Source organism: Ornithorhynchus anatinus, chromosome 3, assembly GCF_004115215.2.
Source record: "Ornithorhynchus anatinus isolate Pmale09 chromosome 3, mOrnAna1.pri.v4, whole genome shotgun sequence".
NCBI lineage: Eukaryota > Metazoa > Chordata > Mammalia > Monotremata > Ornithorhynchidae > Ornithorhynchus > Ornithorhynchus anatinus.
Window position 1 is genome coordinate 13,872,293 of NC_041730.1, and position 24,531 is coordinate 13,896,823.

Here is a 24,531-nt window from a genome sequence, read left to right on the forward strand (position 1 = left end):
TGCAATTGCTGTAACGGATTCGCTTTTAAATGGTCTTGTAAGTAAAAAAGATAAAAACATTGTGGAATTATAGATTTGTGCATTTTGTAGTTCTGTTGCATTAAAGAAAGGGCTACCGAATGTGACTTCTACTCCCGCTCCTATTGCTTACGAAAGCCACTTTAAAGCACGTGGTTGAAATATGAACTTGGTAAAAAAATGCGGTAGTGGAATTGTGTGTATGCTTTGTGGGAGACTGTTTTCGTTTAAAGCACTGCATTTTGGCAGAGAGCATCTTTAAAAACAGCTCTATATCACCATGATTTCACTCTATAAATATATATGCAGTTCTTCCACAGCATGCATATGAATTTTAGGTAGACGGCTGAAAACGGGATTAGGGACCATTCTTCTTTTTGCTATTTATGAGATTTGTTAAGTGCTTATCATGTGCCAGGTCTAAGCGCTGTGGAAGATACAAACTAGTCACGGTGGACACAGGCCACTTCTACATGGGGCTCACAGACTTAATCCTCTTTTACAGATTAAGTAACTGAGGCCCAGAGAAGGTAAATGACTTACTCAAGCTCACAAATGCTGATTTGGTGGATAATGAACTCATAATATCTGTTTGCACTAGAAAAAATGATAATAATAAGCAGTGTGGCTCAGGGGAAAGAGCATGGGCTTTGGAGTCAGAGGTCATGGGTTCGAATCCCCCCTCTGCCACTTGTCAGCTGTGTGACTGTGGGCAAGTAACAACTTCTCTGTGCCTCAGTTACCTCATTTGTAAAATGGGGATTAAGACTGTGAGCCCCACGTGGGACAACCTGATTCCCTTATGTCTACCCCAGCGCTTAGAACAGTGCTCTGCACATAGTAAGCACTTAACAAATACCAACATTATTAACATTATTATTACTGGGTAAATGCTTACTATGTGCCAAGGACTGTTCTAAGCACTAGGTTAGCTACAAGTTAATCAGGTTGGAAACAATCTCTGTCCCACATGGGGCTCACACTCTTTATCCCCATTTTACAAATGAGGTTAATGAGGCCCAGAGAAGTTAAATGACTTGCCCAAGGTTACACAAATGGACATGTGGCAAGCCAGAACTAGAACCCAGGTCCATCTGATTCCTGGGTCCGTGCTCTGTCCACTAAGCCACACTAAAATATCTTCCAAAATCCTCCAAAGGTGCTCAGCGAGCTTTTTAGCCAAGGGTAAGGAATTTAAACTTCCATTAGTATGCTCTGGCCTCCATAATATCCCCTTACTCTCTTAATTAAAGCTCAATACATTGCTCACTCCCTTCAAAATCTGTAGCATAGTATCACTGCTTGATATAAATGAACAATATGGCAATCTAAATATATTGGCATTTGTTAAGCACTCACTATGTGCCAGGCACCTGTTCTAAGTGCCAGCGTAAATACAGGCAAATCGGGTTGGATACGGTCCCTGTCCCATGTGGGGCTCACAGTCTCAATCCCCATCTTACAGATGAGGTAACTGAGGCCCAGAGAAGTGAAATGACTTGCCCAAGGTCACACAGCAGACAAGTGGCAGAGCTGGGATTAGAACCCATGACCTTCTGACTCCCAGGCCATGTGCCACTATCCACTGTGCCATGCTGCTGCTGTTTTCGTTTGAATATATGCAAATACTTTGATACCTTTGTATCTTCCTAATTTAATGACTTTCTCAGGCAACAAAAAACTGCATTTAAACAAGCATGCTGACTAGATTTCACAGTGGGAAAAACATCCCTCCACCTCCTCCCATCAGGGTCCTTAAACTGACTGACATCCCTTAAATTGAGTTATCAGAAATGTGCAGCCATGACAGATTTTCTCTAACTTCTAAAGCGTAATAGATTACACTCTGGTAACAAATATGTTTCAATCCACCAAAAGCCAAGCCTAGATTATAAAATAAAGTTCTAGCCATACACAATTACAAGAGACTTCTTATTAAGTGAACACCCTGGCCCCCAACAGAGAGATTCTCCAAAACATTTATTCCTAGAGTTTGCTCAGTATGAAATTGGAAAAGTCCTACTCTTTCCCAAAACTTGACTGGAATCATGATCAAACAAATGCTCTATCCTATAGCTGCTGAAATCTAAATAAAGTTCCTGATGAATGTTCTTTATATCCTAGTTTTCATTAGTCTGAGTTTTAAGTGATCCCAGCAATTTAAAATGTTGAGGTAAATAATCTCAATTGGAGGTTCTTCAATAAGCAACCAATCCTTGCGAGTGATACAAAGAAGTGACACAGAGAAAGGCCATGTTTTTTCTAAACCATTTCTTTTTATCAGTTTGGCATAAAAAGAACTAGACAAACAAAATAATACCCAAATGATAAGTTTCTCATTAAATTCTCCCTAGAGAAATGGGAAAGCGAGATGCACGTATCTGCTAGAAAAAGAATTCAGTGGGCCACACATTTTTAAACAAGTTTTTGGATTGCAATGAAGAAAATCTAGTTCAGAACGAAGAGGAATCAACTAGGACAGATGTTCTTGATTTGAGTTTTACGAACAGGGAAGAATTCATGAAGGAGATGGATGGAAACCTTGGAAGCGATCACAAGATATTCATATTTAGGATCCTAAGGGAAACGAAGAGAAAAGTCAGCAGGATAAAGCAAATGGACCACAGGAAAGCAGATTTTAACCAGTCCAGGTCGCTAGTAAGATCCAGTGGGTAGAAAGCTGACTATCCTTCAGAAAAATTGGTTTTGTAAGCATAGAGCACGGGCCCGAGAGTCAGGAGGTCACAGGTTTCAATCCCTGCTTTGCCACTTGTTTGCTGTGTGGCCTTGGGCAAGTCACTTCACTTCTCTGGGCTTCAGTTACTTCATCTGTAAAACAGGGATGAGACAGGGACTGTGCCCAACCCTACTTGCCTGTATCCACCCCACGCTTAGTGCCTGGCACCGAGTAAGCACTTAAGAAATACCACAATTATCATCATTATTATTATTATCAAAGGAACACCCTGTAGCATACATAAGAGGAAGAAATTAAGAAATGAGATGGCAGGAAGGTTAAACTCAAAGCGATACAGGAATGTGAAGGGTAAATGAAAAGCTTTAAAAACTGGACTTTAGATCAATTTGCTAAGAAGGACTATATATATAAAAAAAAACCCAAATGATTATGTTGGGGGGGATTACAACAGGTAAATCCAGAAAGCAGGTGCAGCTAGATGGACTCCTAAAAACAAATTTTCACCGTGTTCGGCAAAAGAGAAAATGTTACTCTTCAGAAAAGCAAAAATAGAAAGCTGAGAAATGATGCTTTGAAAGGAGAAATCTTTTAATGTTTTTTTCCACTTCTTTCCTTTTTTTTGGGGTTGGTTTTTTTTTTTTTTTACAAAAAAGATCAACTGTAACCAGTTGTTGAGCAAGTTCCAGTAGGGTGAAATGGTTGGAAAGCCAGTGAAAATGGGAAAAGGATTAGGTACTAAATCATGAGCACTGACTGACTTCTTGAACTATCGTATCTTTTGCCATCATTTAATCTTGAATTTTACAACATTAAATGTAAATTTAAGATTACATTTTAGATGTTGAATTGCAGCCCTTTAAAGTTTATGCTATAAAATTTCTGGAAAAACCAGTCTTTGCAAGGGAACTTAAGTAGATCAAATTGATCATGTGAAGACCAGGAGTCAAGTGCTGCATATTTTAATAATGTGTCAGAATTGGTTGTTCTAATTTGGGGTTCCTGAATATGCAATTAATTTTCATTACAACCACACTGGGAATAATTTGTACATTCAAGACTTTCACAGACTATACTATGATCGCAGAACAGAAGGATAAAGAGTGAATACAAAAAAAGGAAGTACTAGTCATGACAGGAGGGCAAGGATGTTTTAAAAATGGAAAAATGTTTAAATATCTGAAAGTGTTTGCATGAATAAATAAGTCTTAAGTTAGTGAAAGAAGGAGTTCATCAAGTGAATCCTACAATTAATCTAGATCTGAGAGTGCCAATTATTCGTTCCCAAAGAGGCTTGGGAGCTAAAAGACTAATTAAGTACTCGAGAATAGAATAGAGAATTGGTTTTATAGACAGACCTTAACATTTTTCAAGAAAACCAGTTAAAACGGCACTTACCACTGAGGGGGGTTTCTAAATAGTTTAGTCTAGCCAATGAAATTTAAATCTATCATTTAAATCTATCAAGGACTGTGAGCTCCTTGAGGGTAAGGATTATCTCACTAAATGTGTTACACTCTTTCAAACATGTAGTAGTAATAATAGTAATAACAATAATAATGATGGTATTTGTTAAGCGCTTACTATGTGCCAGGCACTATACTAAGCGCTGGGGTGGATACAAGAAAATCGAGTTGGACACAGTCCCTGCCGCATATGAGGCTCACAATCTCAACCCTCGTTTTAGCAGTGAAGTAACTGAGGCACAGAGAAGCGAAGTGATTTGCTCACTGAACAGTGTGTGGCTCAGTGGAAAGAGCACAGGCTTGGGAGTCAGAGGTCAAGGGTTCTAACCCCGGCTTCCGCTTGGCAGCTGTGTGACTTTGGGCAAGTCACTTGACTTCTCTGTGCCTCAGTTGCCTCATCTGTAAAATGGGGATTAAGACGGTGAGTCCCACGTGGGACAACCTGATCACCTTGTATCCTCCCCAGAGCTTAGAATAGTGCTTTGCACATAGTAAGCGCTTAACAAATGCCATCATTATTATTATTATTATTATAGCCGACAAGTGGCAGAGCCAGGATTAGAACCCATGAACTTTTGACCACCTGGACCAAGCTCTATCCACTACGCCATGCTGCTTCGCACAGTGTTCTGTACAAAATACCCATCTAATAAATACCACTGTTGATTGAACATCCTAATGGAATTTGAGAAAATTTATCAACCCTCCAGAACTTTGACTCGAATTCCCTCACTTCACAAGGTCATATATTTCATCTCCACTTGCCTTATTTTGAGGTTGCACCGAGCACCAGCCCTGCTTCTCCGGAACCCCCATCCTCTTCACGTCTTCTAGGCCACAGCTTTGCCCGTCTTCAAAGACCCTTGGAAATCCCCGCTTTTCCAGTCTTCCCCCAATTAATTTTCCTTCTCTTTCAGTTACATCCACTCAACAATCACTCAGCACTTAAACACTCACAACCACCAGGAGCATTTTTATCCACATTCGACTCGTACACTTTACCACTTTTCCTCCTACCTAAATTATTTTGCATCTCTCTTCCCTGTCACACTGCAAGCTCTCTGAGGCCAAGGATCATGATTATTACTGCTAGTGTACTCTCCCGTGCTTAGTACAGTTCACTGCACACAGCAGGCATTCACTAAATGCCATTAATCGATTGATTAGTGCATTTAAACACATTCATTCAATTCTCTTCCCTTTTGCTGGTTTTCTGCAGCAGCTTTTCTATTAATCAAGGACATTTATTGAAGGTTTATTGCGTGCATTCCTTCATTCATTCAATCAATCGTATCTATTGAGCGCTTACTGTGTGCAGAGCACTGTACTAAGCACTTGGAAAGTACAATGTAGCAATAAAGACAGACATTCCCTGCCCACAACGGGCTTATAGTTTATAAAGCAGTAAAACCAGCAGTGAAAAGCAATAACACTTCTTCCCAGCTCCTATCTCAAGCGAGCGCTGTTATCAGGGAGATAGCGGGCAGGATAGTGGTCTGGTGGCAAGAAGAAAGCAGATCCAGTAATCTATTGAGTATGATTAATTCTTTTGAACGAGGGCAGTAGATAATAATAATATTAATAATAATGGTATTTGTTAAGTGCTTGACTATGTGCCAGGCACTGTACCAAGCACTGGGGTGAATGCCAGCAAATCGGGTTGGACACAGTACCTTTCCTACATGGAGCTCACAGTCTCAATCCCCATTTTACAGATGAGGGAAAGGAGCAGAGCACAATAGCTACCTGGGAAAGTACAATACAAGAGGGTTGGCAGATGTGATCCCTGCTCACTAGGAGCTTACAGTCTACAAGGGGAGACAAACATTCAAATAAACTACTCCTAGGAGAAATAGGGGAGTATAAAAATAAGTACGTAAGTTGTGTTGGGTGAGCGGGGAGTATCAAAGTGCGTAAGGACACTTGGCCAAGCATACAGGGACAGAAAAGGGAAGGAGGGTTAGGGGAAACGAGGACTTATATCAGGGAAGGCGACTCTCACTCAACCCTCAGGAAGCAGCATGGCCTATAGATAGAGCCCGGGCCTAGGTGTCAGAAAGACCTGCATTCAAATCCTGGCTCCACCACTTGTCTGCTAGGTGACCTTGGGCAAGTCACGTCGCTTCTCTGTTCCTCCGTTACCTCATCTGTAAAATGGCAGTTAAGACTGTGAGCCCCACGTGGTAAAGGGACCATGGTCGACTCTGATCATCTTGTCTCTAACTCAGCGCTTAGAACACATAATAAGCTCTTAACAAACATCATCATCATTATCTTCATTTTCATCACTATTATTATTATTAATAGCCCTCTAGCTAAAGTGCCAGGTCAGGACAGCAGGGCGGAGGTGGGTGTTGTTGCTGGAGCATTAATGCACTACTCTGGGGTAGAGATAGCAAAGTCATGGAAGCCCAGTTGGAGAATTTTTATCAGTGCTTAGCCAAGGTACCTTCATGTTAGCTGGGCAGCCTTCCATTTTGCAATACAGACGGAAAAGAGACAATGCAAATGCCACTACTGACTACAAGTAGTTAATTTGGCAGAAAGTGGTGTACAAAGTAGTGCTTCAATTCTTTTGTTCTGACAGGTTTAAGAACTCAATCAATCAATGGTTTATATCGAGCGCTTATTGGGTGTACGGTACTGTACTAAGCACTTGAGAGAGGACAATATAACAGAGTTGGTAGACACGCTTCCTGCCCACAATGAGCTAAGAGCCTAGAGACGGAGAGAGACATTAATTGAGATGCAGCATGACATAGTGGATAGTGCTCAGGAGTCAGAAGGCCATGGGTTCTAATCCTGGATCCACCACTTGTCTACTGTGAGACCTTGGGCAAGTCACTTCTCTGGGCCTTGGTTACCTCACTTGTGAAATGGGCATTGAGACCCTGAGCCTCACGAGAGACAGAGACCGTGTCCAACTTGATTTGCTTCTATTCACCCCAGAGCTTAATATAGTGCCTGGTACATAGTATTCATTCATTCAATAGTATTTATTGAGCGCTTACTATGTGCAGAGCACTGTACTAAGCGCTTGGGATGAACAAGTCGGCAACAGATAGAGACAGTCCCTGCCGTCTGACGGGCTTACAGTCTAATCGGGGGAGACGGACAGACAAGAACAATGGCAATAAACAGCGTCAAGGGGAAGAACATCTCGTAAAAACAATGGCAACTAAATAGAATCGAGGCGATGTACAATTCATTAACAAAATAAATAGGGTAACGAAAATATATACAGTTGAGCGGACGAGTACAGTGCTGTGGGGATGGGAAGGGAGAGGTGGAGGAGCAGAGGGAAAAGGGGAAAATGAGGCTTTAGCTGCGGAGAGGTAAAGGGGGGATGGCAGAGGGAGTAGAGGGGGAAGAGGAGCTCAGTCTGGGAACGCCTCTTGGAGGAGGTGATTTTTAAGTAGGGTTTTGAAGAGGGAAAGAGAATCGGTTTGGCGGAGGTGAGGAGGGAGGGCGTTCCAGGACCGCGGGAGGACGTGACCCGGGGGACGACGGCGGGATAGGCGAGACCGAGGGACGGTGAGGAGGTGGGCGGCGGAGGAGCGGAGCTTGCGGGGTGGGCGGTAGAAAGAGAGAAGGGAGGAGAGGTAGGAAGTGGCAAGGTGATGGAGAGCCTCGAAGCCTAGAGTGAGGAGTTTTTGTTTGGAGCGGAGGTCGATAGGCAACCACTGGAGTTGTTTAAGAAGGGGAGTGACATGCCCAGATCGTTTCTGCAGGAAGATGAGCCGGGCAGCGGAGTGAAGAATAGACCGGAGCGGGGCGAGAGAGGAGGAAGGGAGGTCAGAGAGAAGGCTGACACGGTAGTCTAGCCGGGATATAACGAGAGCCCGTAATAGTAAGGTAGCCATCTGGGTGGAGAGGAAAGGGCGGATCTTGGCGATATCGTAGAGGTGAAACCGGCAGGTCTTGGTAACGGATAGGATGTGTGGGGTGAACGAGAGGGACGAGTCAAGGATGACACCGAGATTGTGGGCCTGAGAGATGGGAAGGATGGTCGTGCCATCCACGGTGATAGAGAAGTCTGGGAGAGGACCGGGTTTGGGAGGGAAGATGAGGAGCTCAGTCTTGCTCATGTTGAGTTTTAGGTGGCGGGCCGACATCCAGGCGGAGACGTCCCGGAGGCGGGAGGAGATGCGAGCCCGAAGGGAGGGGGAGAGGACAGGGGCGGAGATGTAGATCTGCGTGTCATCTGCGTAGAGATGGTAGTCAAAGCCGTGAGAGCGGATGAGTTCACCGAGGGAGTGAGTGTAAATGGAGAACAGAAGAGGGCCAAGAACTGACCCTTGAGGAACTCCAACAGTTAAAGGATGGGAGGGGGAGGAGGCTCCAGCGAAGGAGACTGAGAATGATCGGCCAGAGAGGTAAGAGGAGAACCGGGAGAGGACAGAGTCCGTGAAGCCGAGGTGAGATAAGGTATGGAGGAGGAGGGGATGGTCGACAGTGTCAAAGGCAGCAGAGAGGTCAAGGAGGATCAGAATGGAGTAGGAGCCATTGGATTTGGCAAGAAGGAGGTCATGGAGGGTAGAGTGGAGGGAACGGAAGCCAGATTGGAGGGGGTCTAGGAGAGAATGGGAGTTAAGGAATTCTAGGCATCGATTGTAGACGACTCGTTCTAGGATTTTGGAAAGGAAGGGTAGTAGGGAGATAGGACGATAACTGGAGGGGGAAGTGGGGTCAAGAGTGGGTTTTTTTAGGATGGGGGAGACGTGGGCATGTTTGAAGGCAGAGGGGAAGGAGCCCTTGGAGATTGAGTGGTTAAAAATAGAAGTTAAGGAAGGGAGGAGGGCAGGGGCGATGGTTTTAATAAGGTGAGAGGGAATGGGGTCCGAGGCGCAGGTGGAGGGGGTGGCACTTGCGAGGAGGGAGGAGATCTCCTCTGAGGATACTGCAGGGAAGGATGGGAAAGTAGGGGAGGGGGTCGGTGGGGGGGAGGGGAGAGGCGGAGGGGTGACTTTGGGGAGCTCAGACCTGATCGTGTTGATTTTCGTGAGGAAATAGGTGGCCAGATCATTGGGGGTGAGAGATGGGGGAGGGGGAGGAACGGGGGCCTAAGGAGAGAGTTAAAGGTCCGGAACAATCGGCGGGGCTGACGGGCATGGGTGTCGATGAGGGAGGAGAAGAAGCTTTGCCTGGCGGAGGAGAGGGCAGAGTTAAGGCAGGAAAGGATATATTTGAAGTGTGTGAGGTCGGCTCGGTGCTTGGACTTTCGCCAGCAGCGCTCAGCAGCTCGAGCATAGGAGCGTAGGAGGCGGACGGAGGAGGTGATCCAGGGCTGTGGGTTAGTGGAGCGAGAGCGGCGGAGGGAAAGGGGGGCGAGAGAGTCGAGATGAGTAGAGAGGGTGGAGTAAGCACTTAACACCATTATTATTATTAATATGGTATTAATGACATGGACATAACTGCTGTGGGGCTGAGGGAGGGGTGAATTAAGGGTGCGAATTCAAGGGCAACATGGAAGGGAGTGGGAGAAGAGGAAATGAGGGGATGGTCTCTTGGAGGAAGATGTGTTTTTAATAAGGCTTTGAAGGTCGGCAAAGTGACCGTCTGTCGGATACAATGAGGGAGGGCGCTCCGGGCGAGCCAGAGGCAGGTCGTGGGCAAGTGGTTGGCAGCGCGATAGAGGAGATCGAAGTACAGTGAGTAGGTGAGCATTAGAGGAGCAAAGAGTGCGGGTTGGGTTGTAGCAGAAAAGCAGCGAGGTACAGTAAGACAGGGTGACTGAGTGCTGGTAACTCATTATTAGCCTCTCAGAGTCGCACCTGGAGAGTTTCCAGTCCTCTACCAGTTTCGACTACAGGAGGGAGAGTCAAACAGAGGCCTGTCCATTCCATTCCTAGCTTGGCCAGTGGTTAGAGAGTGGAGGGCAATCTGCTTCAAATCAAAACTCACCTGTGCTGGGCAGCAGCGACACGGGAAAGAGTAGAGGGTGGAGACTCAAGTTTACTGCACGGAAGGAGGCAATGGTAAACCAACTTCCATATTTTTACCAAGAAAACTCTACGGATCCACTACCAGAATGATGGCGGACGGAGGCGGATCGTTCTGGGAGAGATGTGTCCGCGGTGTCGCTATGGGCCGGAGACGGCACAACAGCATAAGACAAGCTCATTACTGAACCCACATAACCGATTCCACAGTAATGACAACAGATAAAGATTTAGAGAAAAAAAATAAAATACCTGTAAAGTGCAGTTCATCATCCTTACTATGTAGTCAAACTGCTGATGGTCCAATATAGCCCGGTTTTGCTGGACATGCAACCCAAGCTCCTGGGTTAAGCACTGTCGAGCTGCCTTTCCTTTGAGGGCTCTCAGGGCGGCTGGCAGGGTCTGGAGGCAATAAAAGTTTATCTTATTAAAGTGACCAGAACGGAACGAGCTTTCCCGAGGTCCCCGAGGGCTCTCCTTCACAGAAACACTGCCGATAAAACTACCCCGAAGGGCTGTCAGATCTTAATGAGTTAATTTAGAAAGTGCTTGTGAAATCTCAGCTTTCAAAAAGAACGGATCGGAAAATTAAAATGCAATTCAAAGTAGAGAGATCGGCCACTAATACTTGGTGGTGGTGGTGGTGGAGTCGGCTGAAAAATGAAGCCAGTGGGAGATTACTATCTTGATTTAAAGGCACTGACTGAAAATTGAAAAGGAGCGGGGCCTAGAGGATAAAGCAAGGGCCGGGGAGTCGGAAAGAACTGGGTTCTAATCCCGGCTGGGCCACTTGCCTGCTGGGTGACCTATGGCAAGTCGTTTCACTTCTGTGTGCCTCAATTTCCTCATCTCCAAAATGGGGATTAAGACTGCGAGCCCCACATGGGCCACGGACTGTGTCCACCCTGATTATCTTGTATCTGATCCAGTGCTCAATAATAGTGCCTGGCACATACTAAGCACTTAATAAATATCATTAAAGCACTGGAAAGATATAGCACAGATATTGGGCCCTATTTCTTTGGCAGGAATAATGAGCCCAATTCTTCCCTTAGGGAATTGCTTATTGCACTGTGATGAGCCAGTAATGCAGTAAGAAATCCTTAGTAGTCCGAAAGAGTGAATATTTCTCCTAAAATGCTTAATACCACCAGGGAGTAGTTTTAGGCACTGGAAGTACTGACCTTGATACATACGGGGAAAGCCAAATATAACACTTTCATGACAGGACACAGAGTAATTTATATCTGCTTATTAACCACTGTTCCATTCCTACAGACGCAGCTAAATTATGATATTCCTGTACTTTCAAAACAGTTGAGGATGAACTTTAGTGAAAAGTGCAAAACAACACTTAATAGGAAACGACGGTTCGACCAAGGGCTGAGCCTGAATTATGCTTAGATCATAAATAAAAACGTTGAAATTGTTAACAAGTGTTCTAAGAAGGTTTGGAAAATCATAATTGATCACTGTACTTGCAAAGTTAAGGAAAAATAAACAACAACATTGAGTAAAGACTTTGCATGACCACAACCACAACAGCATTTTGTAATTTTATTTCTTAAATACTGTGGTCTGTTTAAAATGAACCAAGAAGAAATGGACATTATAAAAACAATTAAATACATTTGACAAGAGCTTGTGGAGAGGTCAGGCGGTCCTAATAATCTGTAGTTCAACTTGGGAGCAGCATTGCTAAGTAAGCGTCCTTTAACTTTTAAAAATTACCTTCTCGGTCTCCAAAACTTTGTTTTCGAATATGAATGCGATGCAGTTTCTAACAACTTCTAGCCTCTGTGCGCTGTTGAAAACCGTAGTTACTTTATCCATTATAGAAACTTGAAAAAAAAAGGAAAGCACAAAATTATGACTTGATAGGACTCACACAACTTAAATATTTCTTAAAAGTTATTTTAACATGGTTAGCGTTCACAGTTTTCTTTTCTCCACCTACATGGCAAACCTAATTACACTTTGAAGGCTTTTTTTAACATCCATCCCAGTTAGTCTGTAACGGCTGCTAAATACCCACTGAAATCAAGAGGGCTGTACTCGTATTTGGTATACTTTCTAAAATCCATGCATGCTCAATTTGCAAAACCAGAGATAATGATAGTAAAACAACAGCAAGACTAATGATAAATATAATAATGATAATAATAATAATGGTATTTGTTAAGCGCTTACTATGTGCCAAGCACTGTTCTAAGCACTGGGGTAGGTACAAGATCATCAGGTTGTCCCACGTGGGGCTCACAGGCTTCATCCCCATTTTACAGATGAGGTAACAGAGGCACAGAGAAGTTATGTGACATGCCCAAAGTCACACAGCTGACAAGTGGCGGAGCCGGGATTCGAACCCATGACCCCTGACTCCAAGAACCAAGCCCAAGCTCTTTCCACTAAGCCACGTTGCTTCTCCTGCTTAGTAAATATCTAATTTCAACATCAAGGGGGGACACCATCCAATTACTAATTTCATTTTTAATCCAAACGTCATGTAAGCATCTTCTTTGGCTGCACATGTCCAATATGTCTTTTGTCTTTTAGCGCAGTGTTTGGTTTTAAACTCAAATGATTAAACCCCATTAAGGCCATTCCATCATCCTAGGCCAGCGTCTCTCACCCTCCACCACGAGATCCCTAGATGAGTCCTACTTGAGCTATTGTTAGCCCAGGATGGTTTGGCCAATATCCAGTTACTAGATAAGCCCCAAAAATAATTTGCGGGGAACCCGTGATTTCTGCTTGGTCTCCTCCTCTGGATCTGCCCTTCTGGCTTCTTCTCGTTGTTTTTCTCAGCCCACTGTCCAGTGTATTTCTTGGTCATGCTTCACTTCCCCCAGGCCTCCTCTGTTATTATTATCCCATTTAAATTGTAATCATTTAAAATTTGAGAATTCCCCGGCTTTCCCAACATTCTTAAGGGCCATGCTTTGGGCCCCCAACTGGTCCACCCCCCTCCACTGACCACCATCTTCCTTCGGGCCACACTGTGACACGTGCCTGCAAGTCACACGGGGGTTGTTTATAAGATCGATGTGGACGGGGCCTGTAACCAAAAATTGGACTGAGAAGGCTGTGTGCTCTTCCCCCAAACTCCCTGCACCTCTCTTGGATTCAAGTGGGATTCCCACATGCAGCTGAGGAAAGTACTTAGCCGGGCCCTATGAACTAGCAAATGATGAAAGAGGAAAAGTTAATTCCCCCCAGCCCCGGCTCCAAAAAAAGGAAAAAAAAACACACTGAAAATTAAAGGCACTGTTTCAAAATTAAATTTCTAAGAACTCTACTTTTCTATGAATAATAAAATTACAAATTACAAATTCATCTTTTAAACTGGGAGCGCCCTAAGTGACAGAAACCATGTCTAATTCCTGTGCTTACTACAGTTCTCTGCACACAGGAAGTGCTTAGTAAATGTTATTATTATCCCATTCAAAATGTAATCACTTAAATTTTAGAATTCCCCTCCTTTTTCAACATTCTTAACTTTATATCAGTCAATAAACACCAATTTTCCTCAGTTGAGTGGCCTCGTGGAAAGAGCCCGGGCCTTGGAAGCAGAAGGATCTGGATTCTAATTTTGACTCTGACAATTGTTTGCTGGGTGAACTTGGGCAAGTCACTGGACTTTTCTGTGCTTCAGTTTCAACTGTAAAATGGGGACATGATAAATATTCTCCCTCCTACTTAGACTGTGACTTAATTAATATGTAATTACTTCAGTGCTTAGAACAGCGTTTGACATATAGTAAGAGCTTAACAAATACTATGCAAAAAAATTCCTGCACAGAATATTGTCAATTAAGCCTTTCATTTCAATATTCAATAGAAGTCCAAATAAACTCACCAACAGGGAGACCAGCTGGCACGACACATTTCTTTTCCACCCGAGAGGGAGGAGGTGTAATTTGGTTCTTGGCAAGTCCCTCTTGTAGTAACTCCTGAACCCGAGTCTCATTAATTTTGGGAAATGGAAGAATATGTACTCGCAAGTGGGATCCCTCAGTGGGCCGCGGAACCTTCTGGAATGCCATATGAGGATTTGGATTTTCCTGTAACATTCAAATAAAATTATATCAGCTCTTTACGTCATGCCGATTCCCCCTTCTGGGAGTAAAAAACAAAAAAAAATAAAATAGTGTAATCAAGTGATCTCCATTTCATTTCCACAAATCCATGGCACCATTTTAGGTGATACCTAGCAAACAACCATACATAGAAAGGCCACTCCCACTGGTATCAAATAGTTTTAAAAATCTGCTGAGAGGATAAAATTTAAACAGTAGGCTCCTATATCCTACGTGGATTTTAACATAGCTTCATTTAAGCTCACTGTGAGCGGGGAGTGTGTTTATTTTTATTTTGTATTCTCCCTAGCACTTAGTATAAAGCTCTGCACACAATAAGCGCTCAATGAATACGACTGAATGAATGAATAATTCTATCGTTATAAAGTGTGCCCTGCAACATTATTTACTGTTATCTGCATGCATATTTAAATGTTATATTACATTTCTCTTCATTATATTGGAAGTTTGTTTTCTCTGGACATAAAATTAGGTCCAGAGAGAGCCATGAAGATGAAAACTTGGAAGGCTGGTAAAGTTTAAGTAACTGTTGGTGATTTGTCCAATTATAAATGTGTTAAATGCTTAAGATTGACAAATATTTTCCACTAGTGAAGTTGACCAGTATTTTGGAAAATAATTCAAATGAGAAGCAGCATTGTCTAGTGGAAAGAGCACGGGCCTGGGAGCCAGAAGGACCTGGGTTCTTATCCAGGTTCCAACACTTGTTGGCTGTGTGACTTTAGGCAAGTCACTTCTCTGGACCTCGGTTCCCTCATCTCTAAAGTGGGATTAAGACTGTGAGACCAACGTGGGACAGGGACTAGGTTCAACCTGATTTGCTTGTATCTACCCCTGTGCTTAATATAGTGCCTGGCCCATAGTAAGTGCTTAAGAAATGTCATTTTGCTTCATGAATATTAATAATAATAATGTTGGCATTTGTTAAGCGCTCACTATGTGCAGAGCACTGTTCTAAGCGCTGGGGTAGATACAGACTGATCAGGTTGTCCCACGTAAGGCTCACAGTCTTCATCCCCATTTTACAGATGAGGTCACTGAGGCACAGAGAAGTTCAGTGACTTGTCCAAAGTCACACAGCCGACAAGTGGCGGAGCCGGGATTCGAACCCATGACCTGCGACCCCCAAGTCCATGCTCGTTCCACCGAGCCACGCTGCTTCTATTCCTTTCATAATCTCAGAAATGAACTCTCTTCCCCTCTTCAAAGCTTTACTGAGAGCTCACCTCCTCCAGGAGGCCTTCCCAGACTGAGCCCCCCCTTTTCCTCTGCTCCTCCTCCCCTCCCCATCGCCCCGACTCCCTCCCTCTGCTCTACCCCCTTCCCCGCCCCACAGCACTTGTGGATATTTGTACATAATTATTATTCTATTTAATTAATGATGTGTATATATCTACGATTCTATTTATCTATGTGGATGTTAAAGACGCCTGTCTACTTGTTTTGTTTTGTTGTCTGACTCCCCGTTCTAGACTGTGAGCCCGTTGTTGGGTAGGGATTGTCTCTACCTGTTGCCGAATTGTACTTTCCAAGAAATTAGTACAGTGCTCTGCCCGCAGCAAGCGCTCAACAGATACGATTGAATGAATGAACGAATTTCAAAGCGTGAGCGTTAAGGTTCAGACCCGAGATAGGTTGGAAGCACTGGCAGCGAGGCTGAGGGAGGAGGTGAAGGAGAAGGAAAAGGCAAGAGACAGAGTGAGGTCAGGAGAGAAGCCAGGAGAACATCTCCAGCCTGGGAAACTAGTATTTCAAGGCAATCCCCAGAGGCTACAGTCTGGCAGTTTTTCCCACCACAGAGGAAGTAACCCCCTTCAAAACAGATTCTAAGGCTGAATTTTCACAGCACCAAAGTATCTTCACCGGGAGGGATCTCAAGGGACCCGTCAGCCTGCCTATTCCCCAGCCTTCTGGCAGATTCGCATTCAAAATATCCAAAGCGAATGGCAATGTGGAGAGGTGGCAGAAGCCAAGACTCATCAATCAATCTATTGTATTTCCTGAGCGTTTATTCATTCATTCATTCAAAAGTATTTACCGAGTGCTTAGTAGGTGCAGAGCACTGTACTAAGCGTTTGGAATGTACAATTCGGCAACAGATAGAGACAATCCCCGCCCAATAATGGGCTCACAGTCTAACTGGGGGAGAGAGACGGACAAAAACAAGACAACGTAATCACGATAAATAGAATCAAGGGGATGGACACCTCATTAATAAAATAAGTAGGGTAATAAAAGTATATACAAATGAGCACAGTGCTGAGGGGAGGGGAAGGGAGAGGGGGAGGAGTTTACTGTGTGCAGAGTACTATACTAAGTGCTTGGGAGAGTCCAATAATAATAATAATGTTGGTATTTGTTAAGCGCTTACTATGTGCAGAGCACCGTTCTAAGCGCTGGGGTAGATATAGGGTAATCAGGTTGTCCCACGTGAGGCTCACAGTTAATCCCCATTTTACAGATGAGGTAACCGAGACACAGAGAAGTGAAGTGACTTGCCCACAGTCACACAGCAGACAAGTGGCAGAGCCGGGAGTCGAACCCATGACCTCTGACTCCGAAGCCCGTGCTCTTTCCACTGAGCCACGCTACAATACAGTTGGTAGACATTCATTCATTCATTCATTCAATCGTATTTATTGAGTGCTTACTGCTTGCAGAGCACTTTACTAAGCACTTGGGAGAGTACAATTCCTCAACCAATAGAGACAATCCTGACCCAACAAAGGGCTCACAGTCTAGAAGGGGGGAGACAGACAATAAAACAAAGCAAAACAAGCAGACAGGCATCGACAGCACTAATATAGACACATTCCCTGCCCACCACGAGTTCGAAGTCTAGAGGGGATGACCGACATTAATATAAATAAGTGAATTATAGATGGCAACAAATAAAATCTAACGTAAAATATAATAAATGAATTACAGAGATGCTGCTGAGTGCCTTCAAGACTCCAGCACTCTGGGGTATGGGCTTTCCCTTTTCCTTCTTACCCAGTTAACCTTCTCATTGCACCTTATACTTGACAAATCTAACTCCAACATCTACCTCACACCCTGCCTCTGTGTTCAAATCTGCCATCTTCGAAGGTTTCCTGAAAACCTACCTCCTCCAGGAGGCATTCCTTGATTAAAGTCCACCTTCCCAGCTCCTCTCCACCCAAAAGCAGCCCTTACCATTATTCTTACTTACTTTCCTAAAGCACTAACGTAAATATCAATTAACAATTAATCAATCAGTCACATTTTTGAGTGCTTACTCTGTGCAGAGCACTGCACTAAGCCCTGGGGAGAGTACAATATAACAGAGTTGGTGGACAAGTTCCCTGACCACAACGAGCTTACAGTCTAGAGGGGCATTAATATAAACTACAGACGGGTACATAAGCACTGAGAGGCTGAGGGAGGGGTGAATAAAGGGAGCAAATTCAAGTACAAGGGCGACACAGAAGGGAGTGGGAGAAGAGGAAGTGAGGGCCTAGTCGGGGAAGGCCTCTTGGAGAGGCTGTGCCTTCAAGAAAGGTTTGAAAGTGGGGAGAGTGATGGTCTGTCGGATAAGAAGAGGGACGGCGTTCCAGGCCAGAGGCAGGATGTGGGCGAGGGGTCGGTGGGGAGGTAGGCGAGATTAAGGGACGGTGAGGCGGGTTGGCACCCCTCTCAGCGTCGCACCTGGAGAGTTTCCAGTCCTCTACCGGTCTCGACTATGGGAAGGAGAGTCAAGCAGAGGCCTGTCCATTCCATTCCCAGCTTGGCCAGTGGCTGGCGAGGGGAAGGCAATTGGCTACGGGTCAGAACCCACCTGTGCTGGATAGTAGCGGCACGGGAGAGAGTCGAGGGTGGATACTCAAGTTGACTGTGCGGAAGGAGGCAACGGTAAACCATTTCCGTATTTTTACCGAGAAAACTACAGAACCATTACAGATGGAGGCGGGGTGTTCTGGGAGAGATGGGTCCATGGCTTCGCTATGGGTTGGACACGACTTGACGGCAAAAGACAAACGTAGGTTGGCATCAGATGACCGGAGGGTGCGGGCTGGGTTGTAGTTGGAAATCAGAGAGGTAAGGCAGGAGTAGGCAAGGTGACTTACAAATTTATCAACTTATTCTTCCATATTTCTTCTATCAACACCCATAATATCGTTTCTTTTTTCTCCAGCAACAACTATTTGTGAATGGCTTGTGGGTGCCATTCTCTTTCTTAGATTGCAAGCTTCTTGAAAACAGGGTCTCTTATTCATTGTACTCTCCCAGGTTCTTCAACTTTTGCGCAGAGTAGACTCTCAATAAAGACCATTGCTTGACAGATATGTGGAAGTCGGGGGGAGAGACCAAATGGTTGGAGAAGCTCCTCACCCCTGCCTGGCTCAACTGCCCAACAACAATCCTGATGAGCTGAGTCTGTTTGGACCAGGGTGGCCCAGATTGAAGCAGTGATGCAATGAGGAAACCAGGGAATCGCCCCATTAACTAATAATCAACTGGAGAGGGGCAGTGTGGCCTAGTGGATAGAGCACAAACTTGGGAGTCAGCAGGACCCGGGTTCTAATCCTGGCTCCGCCTCTTGTCTGCTGGGTGTCTTTGGACAGGTCACTTCCCTTCTCTGGGCCTCAGTTCCTTGGGGAAGCAGCATGGCTCAGTGGAAAGAGCCTGGGCCTCGGAGTCAGAGGTCATGGGTTCGACTTCCAGCTCTGCCACTTGTCAGCTGTGTGACTGTGGGCAAGTCACTTAACTTCTCTGTGCCTCAGTTACCTCATCTGTAAAATGGGGATTAACTGTGAGCCTCACGTGGGACAACCTGATTACCCTGTATCTCCCCCAGCGCTTACAACGGTGCTCTGCACATAGTAAGCGCTTAACAAATACCAACATTATTATTATTATTTATTTTGTTAATGAGATGTACATCATCTTGATTCTATTTATTTGCTATTGTTTTAATGAGATGTTCATCCCCTTGATTCTATTTATTGCTATTGTTCTTGTCTGTCCGTCCCCCTCAATTAGACTGTAAGCCCATCAAAGGGCAGGGACTGTCTCTATCTGTTACCAATTTGTCCATTCCAAGAGCTTAGTACAGTGTTCTGCACATAGTAAGCGCTCAATAAATACTATTGAATGAATGAATAAAATGGGGGTTAAGATTGTGAGCCCCATGTGGGACAAGGACTGTGTCCAACTTGATCAACTTGTATCTACCCCAATGCTTAGCAGAGTGCCTGGCACATCATACTGAGTGCTTCAATACCATAAAAAAACCCCCAAGCCATTATTTTTAACTGCTATACTGATGCTTATTTCTCCTTTTCTATTTCACTCTCTTTCCTTAGATATCTGCCTTCCCCGTTCTTACGCTGTGGGGCAGGCAAAATCAATATCCAATATACTCTTTCTGGAGCACAGGAGAGTGCTTCACCCACTGTAAGTGCTCAATAAAGGGTCTTGTTGATTATTGATTGAGGATCTCCAGAGAAGACAAAAACATCGAGATGAACGGAAGACAAGGACTCTGCCAGATTCCAAAGCAAGTTTGGCTGTCAAGGCTGAGTAATACCAGTTATTTTCAACTTTTGCTGAGGTTTTTTTTCCCAACTTTCTAAACAACTTAACATCTCCCTTCAGAATGCTCTCCAAGTGCTTCCCACTCATCTTTAGTTTTGGAGCTCAGAAATGGGGCCCAGTAATGGCCTGAGAGTGCTGAGCGCCCAAGCGCTTAGTTCAGTGCTCTGGACAGAGTAAGCACTCAATACATATCATTGACTAAGTGAAATGGAAGAATTCCCCAAGAGTTTCTAGGTGCTAGACTCCCTTTTTTCCTTCCGAGTTTTGCCCTTGCTTTTTAAAACTACACACTAAATCTCTTGGCTTCACGGCCCAAGAATATTACCCAACACTTTTGTGAATGGCCTTCTGAAAGCTGCTGTTTTTCCAATTCACCAATCTGATTTCTGGCATTAACTGTCATGGTTTTAACCACACAACTCTACAGCTCATATTCATACGGTTAATAGAAGTAATAAGTCAACTCTTAAAAATGACGGATTAGAGAATTCAGTCATTTCATATATTTATTATATACTGATGACTAGTTTGCCCCAGTGATAACTTCTCTGTGTGTACCATTATTTAGCCAGTTGAGCCTCCAGAGAGGGTTGTGATTCTGATCATATTTTTCCAGTTTATTATTGAGCGTGCTAAGAAAAACCAAATGAAATACCTAACTAATATCAAGACCTAAGAGACTGAAAAGCTGCCCTTTATATACCAAGGTAAGGAATTAGGGCAAAGCTGTTTAGAATGGTTCTACACAAACCCTTGCCGGTTGCAATCTGATTTCTTGTTCTCTACAAAGTGTTTATTTTACTCTCTTAAAAAAAAAAGGAAGCCAAGGTTCCATGATTTCCAGGGTCACCATCATGGGAGGTAAGATAAGCACTCTAGACTCTTCCAATTATTTCAAATTACTGATCCTTTTTTTGAGGATCTCCACTTCCTATTTGAAATGGCTTGATCGCCATAGTTTCAAGTGACCTCCAAAATCCTACCCCATGAGAAAATAATAAACAAACTGGGTCTTGAGTTGTGTTTCCCTTTCTCTTCCAAAGGGAGAGCGGGGCATCAGGAGATGCAGATTCCACATTAGTGAAGCAATGTGGCCTAGTGGCCTTGGAGTCAGTGGACCTGGGTTCTAATCCCTGCTCTGCCATTTGCCTGTTCTACAACTTTCGGTAAGTCACTTAACTTCTCGGTCAACTCCCTCAGTCCATGTCCCCCAACTCCCTGAAAACCTCCGTGGTTGCCCAACCACCGCCGCCTCAGACAAAAATTCCTTCCCTTCAGCTTTAACGCACTCAATCAGCTCACCCCCTCCCATCTTGCCTCATTGTTCAAGCAATCGAAATATCAGTGGTATTTACGGAGGGCTTGCTATGTGCAGAGCACGGTACTAAACGCTTGGAAAAGTACAGTACAGCGGAATTAACAGACACGTTCCCCACCCATATCGAGCTTCAAGTCTGGAGGGGGAGTCCTAAATCAGCATGCTCACTTTGCTCCTCTAATGCCAACCTACTTACTGAACCTCGATCCCCTGCCGCCATCCTCCCTCTGTCCCGCAAGTCCCTCCCCTTTCATTTATATCAGATTGCCACTCTCCTTATTAAAATTCTTCAAAGCCTTATTAAAATCATGTTTTCTCCAAGAAGCCTTCCCTGACTAACCCATTTCCCCTACTCTCTCATCTGTGTTGTCAACGCATTTGGATCCGGTACCCTTTAAACACTTGATATTCACCCCGCCCTCAGCCCCATGACACTTACCTAAATATCCACAATATTAATATTAATCCATAAATATTAATCCATAAATATCCACTAAAATAAATGTCTTTCTCCCCTCTAGACTATAAGTTCCTTGCGTGCAGGGAATGTGGCCACCGACTCTATCATACTGCAATCTCCCAAGCGCTTGGCATGGTGCCGTGCATGTGGTGTACAATCGATAAATACTACTGACTGATTGATTCCTTCTCTCGGTCTTAATTTCCCCAACTGTAAAATCAGATTTTAACACTTGTTTTCCCTCCTACTTGGGCTGTGAGCCTCGTGTGGTACAGGGACTGTGTCTGGCCTGATTATCTTGGCTCTACCTTACCATTTCATTCATTTATTAAATAGTATTTATTGAGCACTTACTATGTGCAGAGCACTGTACTAAGCGCTTGGAATGTACAAATCGGTAACAGATAGAGACAGTCCCTGCCCTGTGACGGGCTTACAGTCTAATCGGGGGAGACGGACAGACAAGAACAATGGCAATAAAATGGCACCATTTAATATAGTGCTTGGTACATAGTAAGTGCTTAATAAATATAATGATTACTACTGTTCCATTTTGGCTACTACAGTAGTGTGGAGTCTAGTGGGAAGATCATGGGCCTGGGAGTCAGAGGACCTGGATTCTAATACCGGCTCTGCTACTTAATAATTAAGGTACTTGTTAAGTGCTTACTATGTGCCAAGCACTGTATTAAGTGCTGGGGTGGATACAAGCAAATCAGGTTAGACACAGCCCCAGTCCCCTGTGGGGCTCACAGTCTCAATCCCCATTTTCTAGATGAGGGAACTGAGGCCCAGAGAAGTGAAGTGACCTCCTCGAGATCACACAATAGACAATCGGCAGCTGCTGAGTGACCTTGGACGAGTCTAGATCTATGGCTCAAGCATCCACAGATTTCTGGTCTCTGCTCTACAGCAAGCACTTACTACATTTCTAGTCTCTGCTCTACATCAAGCACTTAGTACAGTGCTCTGCACACAGGAAGCTCTCAATAAATACGATTTAATGAATAATGGATGAGAGATGTCTGTCGCTGCAAACACATATAACCCCCAATCTCATTTCCTGACATGTGCAAGCCTCTGAACTATTTTCTACCCCTTTAGTCATTTCAGTGTGTATCACTGCAGCTCCCAAATCCTCAAGTGGGTGGTGGGACAGTCCTTGAAATTTCAGGATCATCTGGCAGCGGATCAGGATGTGAGGCGCGGAATGATCCTGTTCATTGTTGCACTGTACTTTACCAAGTGCTCTGCCCACAGTAAGCGCTCAATAAATACAACTGAATGAATGAATGAAAGTGGTTAAAACCTAGTGACCTAGTGGTTAAAACCGCAGATATTTCTAAATATGCAGAAGTCACGAGCAAAAGATGGCCTCGGAGTACAACCTGGACGCAGAACAGTTTCTAACAGTGTTACGATGAGATTTCTTGTTTGAATTTCGGGGTGAATGAGGGAGTTTGGAGAGTACCGCCTAATTAACAGGGCGATCTATGGATGAACGGTGCTTTGCACATAGTAAGCACTTAACAAATGCCATTATTATTATTTATTATTATTATTCCACCTGCAGCACCACGAGGCATTAAGGATGTTTAGCCACTGCTGCCCTCTAATGGACAAAATGGAAATGTACCGTTGGAGTCCCATTTGTCTTTCAGTCCATTCACACATTCAATAATAATAATAATAGTAATAATGTTGGTACTTGTTAAGCGCTTACTATGTGCACAGCACTGTTCTAAGCGCTGGGGTAGATACAGGGTCATCAGGTTGTCCCACGTGAGGCTCACAGTTAATCCCCATTTTACAGATGAGGTAACAGAGGCCCAGAGAAATGAAGTGGCTTGCCCACAGTCACACAGCTGACAAGTGGCAGAGTTGGGATTTGAACCCATGACCTCTGACTCCCAAGCCAGGGCTCTTTCCACTGAGTACTTATTGAGCGCTTACTGTGTGCAGAGCATTGTATAGGACAACCCCCGAAGCAAACCTATTTCCCTGGTAGACTTAACTCTGGTTGAGTGTTGTTGGAGTTCAAAGTGCCGGGCATAGTAATTAACATATTTCTAAACTTCCAAATTAAATTTTCACGTCAAGCCTAATCCTCAGTCTGTAAACTCCTCTGGACCATACCCTTCTTGGGAGCGAGGATGTTTAACCAACTCTATTGTATCGTACTCCCCCAGCGCTTAGTACAGTGTTCTGAACACAGAAAGGGCTCAATAAATACCAATCATAAAAATAAATAAAAATTGTGGTATTTGTTAAGCGGCTCTCCATCACCTTGCCCCTTCCTACCTCTCCTCCCTTCTCTCTTTCTACCGCCCACCCCGCACGCTCCGCTCCTCCGCCGCCCACCTCCTCGCCGTCCCTCGGTCTCGCCTATCCCGCCGTCGACCCCCGGGTCACGTCCTCCCGCAGTCCCGGAACGCCCTCCCTCCTCACCTCCGCCAAACTGATTCTCTTTCCCTCTTCAAAACCCTACTTAAAAATCACCTCCTCCAAGAGGCGTTCCCAGACTGAGCTCCTCTTCTCCCTCTACTCCCTCTACCGCCCCCCCTTCACCTCTCCGCAACTAAACCCTCTTTTCCCCCCATTTCCCTCTGCTCCTCCCCCTTTCCCTTCCCATCCCCACAGCACTGTACTCGTCCGCTCAACTGTATATATTTTCGTTACCCTATTTATTTTGTTAATGAATTGTACACCGCCTCGACTCTATTTAGTTGCCATTGTTTTTACGAGATGTTCTTCCCCTTGACGCTGTTTATTGCCATTGTTCTTGTCTGTCCGTCTCCCCCGATTAGACTGTAAGCCCGTCAAACGGCAGGGACTGTCTCTATCTGTTGCCGACTTGTTCATCCCAAGCGCTTAGTACAGTGCTCTGCACATAGTAAGTGCTCAATAAATACTATTGAATGAATGAAGCACTGTTCTAAGCACTGGGGGATACAAGGTGATCAGGTTGTCCCACGT

General features: G+C 44.5%; 1 protein-coding gene and 1 non-coding gene across 9 annotated transcripts in view; one reads left to right on the top strand and one right to left on the bottom strand.

Moving 5' to 3' along the window:
• The window catches only part of SBF2 (SET binding factor 2), a 474,020-nt gene that overhangs the window by 131,982 nt on the left and 317,507 nt on the right, over positions 1 to 24,531 (bottom strand). For all 8 annotated transcript variants that reach the window (XM_029059546.2, XM_029059545.2, XM_039911379.1 and 5 more), the window contains exons 14-16: positions 13,978 to 14,182; positions 11,853 to 11,962; positions 10,374 to 10,523 (exon numbers count right to left, since the gene is read on the bottom strand). In XM_029059546.2, the coding sequence (XP_028915379.1) occupies positions 10,374 to 10,523; positions 11,853 to 11,962; positions 13,978 to 14,182 (465 nt within the window). The remainder of the gene's footprint in view (positions 1 to 10,373; positions 10,524 to 11,852; positions 11,963 to 13,977; positions 14,183 to 24,531) is intronic.
• LOC114810934 lies at positions 9,936 to 10,073 on the top strand. Its single transcript, XR_003758623.1, has one exon. It is a non-coding gene; the product is annotated as a small nucleolar RNA SNORA7 (small nucleolar RNA).